The sequence below is a fragment of the Arachis duranensis genome, chromosome 7 (assembly GCF_000817695.3).
Source record: "Arachis duranensis cultivar V14167 chromosome 7, aradu.V14167.gnm2.J7QH, whole genome shotgun sequence".
In the NCBI taxonomy this organism is placed as follows: domain Eukaryota; kingdom Viridiplantae; phylum Streptophyta; class Magnoliopsida; order Fabales; family Fabaceae; genus Arachis; species Arachis duranensis.
The window spans coordinates 43,637,677-43,645,357 of NC_029778.3; the positions used below are offsets into that span (position 1 = coordinate 43,637,677).

Below are 7,681 nucleotides of genomic sequence, written 5' to 3' on the forward strand. Positions count from 1 at the left end.
AACGATTTTAAATACACTGTTCAATTTAAAAAAAATAACTGCAGATCGAAAATCTAAAAAAAAAGAATAAACTTAAAAAAAACGAAAAAAAAAACCTAAAAAAAAAAACAATAATCATATAAAAAAATTAAAAAAAGAAATGTTTACGTTAAAAAGAAACGAACAAGGAGTGATTTATAAGTAAAGCATGACTCTAAATCATTATGTTGGATTTGGTTAGTGAAATTACTTGTATGAGAGCATTTTTGTACTTATAATTGGAGTGTGCGAATGCTGAGTTATCCATTCCATTGCATATGCAGCAATAGCGACTCGTCAAGTAACAATGAGTATGTCTGCTGCTTCGTTGCCGTTAACGAGTTTGGTGCCTCCTCCCCGTGCTCTTTCTTTTCCCTATTTCAAGTCCTTTCATTTCCTCATTCGCACCCCAAACCACAAATTCTCCAAACGACTCGTTGCCAATGCCGACTTCTCATCTTCTGCTCCAACTTCATCTACAGTTGAGGAAGAACAAGAAGAAGAAGAAGAAGAGAGCTACCAAGTTCTCTCGGCTATGAAAAGTGACTACAATGACATAGTCATTGTTGACACCCCAAAGTCTAGAATGCTCCTCCTTGATTCCACGCGTCCCTCTCTCTCTCTCTCTCTCTCTCTCTCTCTCTCTCTCTCTCACTCACACACACACACACACACACACACACACACACACAAGCAATGATCTATGTGTGAAAAGTGTTGGAATCAGGTTCTCCCTCTATATGTTTGTGCAGGTGTGTTTTCTTTTTCTTCTATTTGGATATGATTTTCTATTTTTTTTTCGTCTTAAAAGTAGGACCTGTGAAGCGTTGATGAATTGGGTGTTAAAATCTCTCAAATGGATCTCTCCTTGTGTGATTATTTTTTTCTCAAATTGGATGGTCATAAGTGAAAAGGGTAAAAGGTGCCATGGAATTTGTGTTGTTTGTGGTAGCTGATAAGTCTCTGAATTTCTGTTTCTTTTGATTGTTGCAGATAATGTTCACAGCATTCTTTACAAGGAGCAAAAGTGGACTGGTTCCTACTGGGTATGTATGTATGTATGTTGCTAGCTTTGAATACTCAAAGTGTTGAATAAAGTGCTCATTATTCTATGAATGTGAAGAGTGGCATCATGCATTCTAGCTGACATGTTTAGTGAAACAAATAAGTACATGATGCAATATCGATATCGAATCAGTTGAGAAACTTCTCTGTTTGGACTTGGTTGCCGCTATCAAGCTGTGAAGTAATAGCAGATTGTGGATTCAATTTTACTTAATGTAGTCTAGGTTCAGTACCAAGTTATAAATTTTGATGTAAAAAAACATCTTTTTGGAATTATTAATCATGAAAAACTTAGGTCCTTTAAAGTCTACAAGTGTGTAATTGGGAGAATGTAGGTGGTTAATTATCATTGACTTAATATCTTTTATTTGTTTGAGAAAGTGTTTCCAAGATTTTGTGAAGACAAAAAGTAAAATCAATAAAATGTTGTTGTTTTCATTTCCTGTTTCACTTCTTATAAAATTTTAGAAAAAACAGAAGACATTGAAAATTAAAATGATAATGTAAATGAAAATGAAAATGAAAATGAAAATGAAGACCTAACAGGTCTTACTTTTTCACTTTACAGACATGCTCACTTTAGAGAATTCAAATCCAATCATGAAATAGGGAAATGACTAGTGAATTTTGCTATCCTGTAGCCCTGTAATGTAATGCCAGAGATTTGTCGATATCAATGAGTAAATTATATTATCTCTGGTTGTCATATTCTTTTTGTTAGAGAAAGGTACAGTTATGCAGATGAATTTAGTCATTTTTCTGAACTTTTGTTATTGGTATTTAACATCACAATTTGCCATGCTTGTATTGACGTGTACATAAAGCATTAGTTATTGATCTCAGCTTCTCAGGAGTTTTTGAACTCATTGAATTAAACAGGATGAATTTGCCAGCTTGCCAGCTATTGTTCCTAAAGGTCCCATTGCTATCTTAGGTTTGGTAATTGATTTAATTCTAAGATGGCATATAATTTTTCTTGTTTATTTTATACCATGGAATTCCCAAAATGTTAATCGGCTTATAAGTAATATGTACCTTAAAATCCTTCAGGGTGGTGGAACTGCTGCTCATTTGATGCTTCACTTATGGCCTTCACTGCAGCTTGAGGGTTGGGAGATTGATGAAATTGTAATATATGCTTTCTGCAATTCAATTTTTGATAAATTTATAGTTTTATACAGAATTTGCTTGCTTTACTGCACAATTTAGGGATAGTTTGAAACTTCTGACAAACATTAAGACAAAAATAATACTTTACTCAAATTTAAAGTATTAGAGCCTACAACATCGAAGAATGTGATGAGACATGATATCTTTAGGAGCACAAATGTCATTCCTCAACATTTCAAAGGCAATGCCACTAATTACTTTCCAGTAAAATCAGAATTACCAATATGCCTTTTTCTACTTGGATGTTATTTAGGAATCTGTTCTTGCACTGCAAATTGAGATTATGGATGGTACTTTCATTGTTTTCGTATAGAATTTGTCTTCATTGTCAATCAACTTTTGACCCTTCACGGTATCAGTAGCTGACCATGCATCATAAGTTGACCATGCTGCATAAATTTAGTAATTAAGGAAAATTTAAAAGATTAATAGTTAATACCACTGATTTTGGTGGCTAAACTTGCTAAATATGTTTTGGTTTCATAGGCTGATTCTGTCATTTAACTGTACTTGGATTTGGTTCATAGATTGCATACTTCATTATTTTGCTGAACGAACAGTACACTAAAGAAGAAAGCAAGTCAATTTATAGATAATCTTGTGCCATTGCCGGGCGATCTTCATTTTCGTTTACTTAGACGATTCCTTTGGAACAAAAAACAAATAGCATTCTTTGGCCACTGATGCATTGTCCTCACCTAGTTGATGTTTTCTTCTCTTCCCCCCTCTTTTTCTGAAATATCAAACATTTCAGTTGATTGATAAAGCGAGAGATTATTTTGGCCTATCTGATCTTGAGAAGACAACAGAAGGTGGTGGCATTTTAAATGTTCATATCGGTGATGTCTTCATTCCATCAGAGAATTTACGCAGAAGATATGCTGGTCAGTCATCCATATTGCATATTGTACAGAAACCAACTATCATATGATTTCTTGTATTATTTCCTTTTTCAAATTCTAAATTACCTTATATATATTGCATTTTTGTCGGAATAAGGGAAAAAAATAGTTTTTAAATTAAATATGTGCAAACAAGAGTCCCAAAATGTCAAACCTATGCATGTCTAATGCATAGACACAACACCCAAATGGTGCATCTGTAGTTTATAGCATGCATAGTTGAATTATAATGTGAATCCTTCTTTTAGTTCATGCAATTGCAACATGCCATTTAAGATTACTTGTTCAATTTTTTTCTCCTCATTTACTTATAGTGGATTTTTTTTTTATAACTCTGGACCAACTTATTGTCAGGCATTGTAGTTGACTTGTTTTCTGAAGGAAAAGTTTTGCCTCAGCTGGAAGAGGTATGTGACTGTTGTTTTACATACATTTTTACATTTTACCTGATTTTATGAAGTTCTTTCCAACCAGATGATTGCTTCCGTATTGTCGTTATCTAATTAATAGTCAAACTTCTGTTTTGCATTATGTTTTGCACTATGTTTTTGAGGGAAAGAATCAAATATAGATATGATATGACGGCGTAATTGCATTATGTTTTGCACTGCATTTGGCAGGTAAGTACTTGGTTGGAATTACAGGAGAGATTGATGCCTGACGGTCGCTTCATGGTGAATTGTGGTGGCATTGATGGGGAATCCAGTCCAGAATCTTTATTAAGTGATGAGACATGGCTACTAAATCCAACATTGAAAGCATTATCCAAGGCATTTCCTGGACAAGTAAGCTGTTGCTTATAGCAATGTGTTTATCATTGTTGGATCATTGATTTCATGCATTACACTCATAGTACTTAATAGGCTATTGCTGAATTATGTGGATAAGTTGAAACTCGAAAGTAGAAAGGTATCTATTCCCTTGTTAGTAGGCTTATTGGGCATATGGGACTTAGATAGGAGAGCAAGTACCAAAGAAGGGAAGCCATATATTATGATGATGATGATATATTACACCCGACACCTCTTGATTTACAAAAATGCTATTTGTACACCAAAATCAGCCACCAATGTATTTGTGTATAAATACATGTGTGGTTTAATTTATTTTCAATGTGTATTTGTATTCCAACATGTATTTTACACTGGTGGCTGACTTTGGTGGCTGATTTTGGTGTAAACGTAGCATAGTCGCTTTATTTATCATACCTAGGTGATCACTACTCAGTGCTTTTATAAAATATACATATTGAGTGCCATATGAAATAAATCTCGAGAGGTTAGTGTTTAGTTTTAAAAATGGAGGAAATGTTGTGTGTAATATCACCGAGTAATGCTACATGACTAACAAAGTTTATTATTTTAGTATAAAAATAGGTCTATTTACTCTGCTGATCCCTATAGTTTTGCCAAATTTTTAATTAGGTCATTACACTTTTTTTTTCCTTTCAATTGAATCCCTGAACCAATATTTTTTTTTCAATTAGGTTATTACCATAACAAAAACGTTTGGTTTATCAGAATATTCCGTTCCCAAACGGTAGATATCCTAACTTTTTTTTTGAATCTCTAATTGTCTTTCCCCTTTTATTTCCACAGAGACAAAATTAATCCTTTCACTTCTCACTTGTCCTCCTCCTCTTTGTCTCCCTCCTCTACTCCTCCCTCTTCCTCTCCTTCTCCCTTCCTCACTCCTCCCACTTTTGCTGCACTCCTCCTTCCCCCTCCCTCCACTCCGATTTCACTCTCACTCCTTCCAATTTTGCCGCATCCCTTCATGGTATCTTGGTCTTTTGTTAGTTTGATGTTCAAGAATTGTTGATTGACTTCAATTACTTTTGTTATGTGCATTTTGATGCAGAACCTAACTGCAGTATACTTACACTTATCATAACCTGAATAGAGTGACAATTATAACAGAAGATGTACTAATTACTGGTACCATGGAACAAAAAATTTTCATTAAATCTTTCCCACACCAGGAGCATGCTGTACACATTTGCCAACAGAAAGAATCCGACACTTATGCAATCATTAGTTGGAAATTTGTGCAAGAGGCACATTTTGTTCATTTGCTGGATGACAAGCTACGGTTTCCTATCAACTTTTTCTGCTTAAAGAATATAAGCATCGCTGTTTTTTGGCGAGCTTTTTTTTTTCTTTCATCTTGTAATCATGTTGTCTATCACTATGTTGGAATAGCATACGTGCTGCCTAGGGAAACGAACCTACCAAGTTTAGTTGACAAAGCTTTATAGTTGGTAAACCGTAAACTCTTAAGGTTTTTGGTAAGTTGACAAAAAAACCTACTACCAAACCACAATATTTGGTCAACTTACCTTGGTAGGTTCAGGTAAGTTCATTTCTCCAGGCAGCACATATGTTGCTCCAACATAGTAATAGACAACATGATTACAAGATGAAAAAAACAACTCGTCAAAGAACAGCCATGCTCATATTCGGAAAAGTTGATAGGAAACTGTAGCTCTTGTCGTACAGCAAATGGACAAAATGCATCTCAACATCTTTCACAAATTTTCAACTAGTGATTGCATAAGCGTCGGACTCTTTCTGTTGGCAAATACCCTGGAGTGGGATAGATTTAATGAAAAATTTTTATTCTATGGTACCAATAATGAGTACATCTTCTGTTACAATTGCCACTCTGTTCAGGTTATGATCAAGATGTACATAACAAAAGCAAGTATATAACAAAAGCAAGTGTAAGTATATTGCCTTAGGTTTTGCATCAAGATGTACATAACAAAAGCAACCAAAGTAAGCCAACAATTCTTGAACATCAAACTAACAAAGACCAAGATATCATGAGAGGTGCGGCAGAATTGGAAGGAGTGAGAGTGGAATGGAGAGGGGGAAGGATGGGTGCAACAGAGGTGGGAGGAGTGAGGGTGGGAGATAGAGAGGCGGCAGACGAAGAGGAGGAGAACAAGTGAGAGGATTAATTTGTCTTTATGAAGATAGAAGGGGAGAGACAATTAGAGATTCAGAAAAAATTAGGGTATCTTCAATATGGAAACGGAATATTCCGTTAAACGAAACGTTTTTATCACAGGGACCTAATTAAAAAAAATATTGGTTTAAGGACCAATTGAAAGGGAAAAAATGTACGTACCTAATTGAAAATTTGGCAAAACTATAAGGATCGGTAGAGTAATTAAACCTATAAAAATAAAGTGTTGGCAAATATTGATAACCCCTAACATTTCTCTTGCATCATTTAGATATTGCCAAGTGTTTGGGATGCTTATCTATAAATACCTCTTACCAATTTGACATTTTTCTATGTAATCTTTAGAGTTGCTAACGGTTTGTGTTTGAAATTCTCAGTTAAGCTGGAAAAGAATGCCAAAGGTTAGTGGTGAAAATTTTATGGCACTCACAGGATCCATGCCTGATGTGGAATCTTGGTCTGCAAGTGTCTCATCTCCTCTAAGCTCAAATGTTAAGGATTGGAGACCTTGTGGGCAGGTTTCCTGAATTTGATACTAATTTGTTCATAAATAAAATAAAATGATTCGTATTTATTTATATATTTTTTGAGATAAGTTTATTTTGATAGAGATGAGTTATTTGCATAACTTTATAGAGTAATGCTATGCATCCAAGTCTTTTTATGAACTAAGTCAAACCAAGTTAAACAATAAGACTTGGAATAATGCTAGGCATAACTAATTTTTGTTATGTTAGACTAACTTGGTTAACAAAAAAACTTGTATGTATATTATTATTCAACTTTTATTGGTACACGTTACTTTCTCATTATGAAAAGAATATAACAAGAATATAACGAGTATAAAAAACAAGAACAAAAATGTTATATGCACACAAAAAATCAGCTACCATCTATTTGCATATAGATATATATGTTGTTTAACATATTTACAATATGTATTTAATATTTTAACATGTGTTCTATACAGGTTATGATTTTTAGTGTGCATATTATATGAATGAAACAAGAAATAGTACATGTATGTGTACCAGTCTTGTGTGCATCAAGAGTGGTGGTATAGCTTCTTTTCTCGTATTAAAAATTTGTATTTTTTTAGTAGCTTTTATTTCTAAAAGTATGTACTATGTTTTGTACACATAAGTAGTGTGTATCATACATTAAAACACAAATGTTATGGGTGTGAAAAATGTAATTACTATATATTTATGTGTAAATATATATGTTGTTTTATACAATTTTTTCAAGCAAATAATTAGCAACTAGAATAATCAAATTTACTATGGTAGAAAAATCAACCCTATAGACAAATAATCAAATTTGTTTATAGTAGCTTAAAAAAAAAATTGGGATTGTAATCAAGGAAGAGTATCTCCTTGAATAGTTTGTTTCTTTTTCCCTTTTTCTTTTGATTTTGCTATTGAATTATTAAGTTTATTGTATTATTGGAACAATTTGTGATTAATGCTTATGAGTTTTATGTTTTGATTTTTTGAGTTGTTTACTTGTGTTGCTTAATTGTTAAATTTTGAGTTTAAAATTTTCTGCACCTTTAA

At 33.4% G+C, this 7,681-nt stretch overlaps 1 protein-coding gene across 2 annotated transcripts; it reads left to right on the forward strand.

The window, feature by feature from the left end:
- Positions 1 to 206: 206 nt before the first annotated feature.
- On the forward strand, positions 207 to 6,733 carry LOC107458885 (uncharacterized). 2 transcript variants are annotated; one of them, XM_016077098.3, is made up of 8 exons: positions 208 to 626; positions 1,012 to 1,064; positions 1,963 to 2,022; positions 2,134 to 2,211; positions 3,008 to 3,137; positions 3,510 to 3,562; positions 3,776 to 3,940; positions 6,503 to 6,733. In XM_016077098.3, exons 1-8 carry the CDS (start codon positions 326 to 328, stop codon positions 6,650 to 6,652), a joined length of 990 nt encoding a protein of 329 aa, XP_015932584.1. In that variant the 5' UTR covers positions 208 to 325; the 3' UTR covers positions 6,653 to 6,733. The 2 variants fall into 2 exon arrangements, with proteins under 2 accessions (XP_020983558.1, XP_015932584.1); XM_021127899.2 differs by lacking the exons at positions 1,963 to 2,022; positions 2,134 to 2,211 and having other exon boundaries at positions 207 to 626.
- Positions 6,734 to 7,681: the final 948 nt, after the last annotated feature.

Coding starts and splice junctions, on each gene's coding strand:
- LOC107458885 (XM_016077098.3), top strand. CDS start 326: ATGAGTATGTCTGCTGCTTCGTTGCCGTTAACGAGTTTGGTGCCTCCT. Junction 2,023..2,133: donor CCATTGCTATCTTAGGTTTG/GTAATTGATTTA, acceptor AAAATCCTTCAG/GGTGGTGGAACTGCTGCTCA. Junction 3,563..3,775: donor TTTTGCCTCAGCTGGAAGAG/GTATGTGACTGT, acceptor TGCATTTGGCAG/GTAAGTACTTGGTTGGAATT.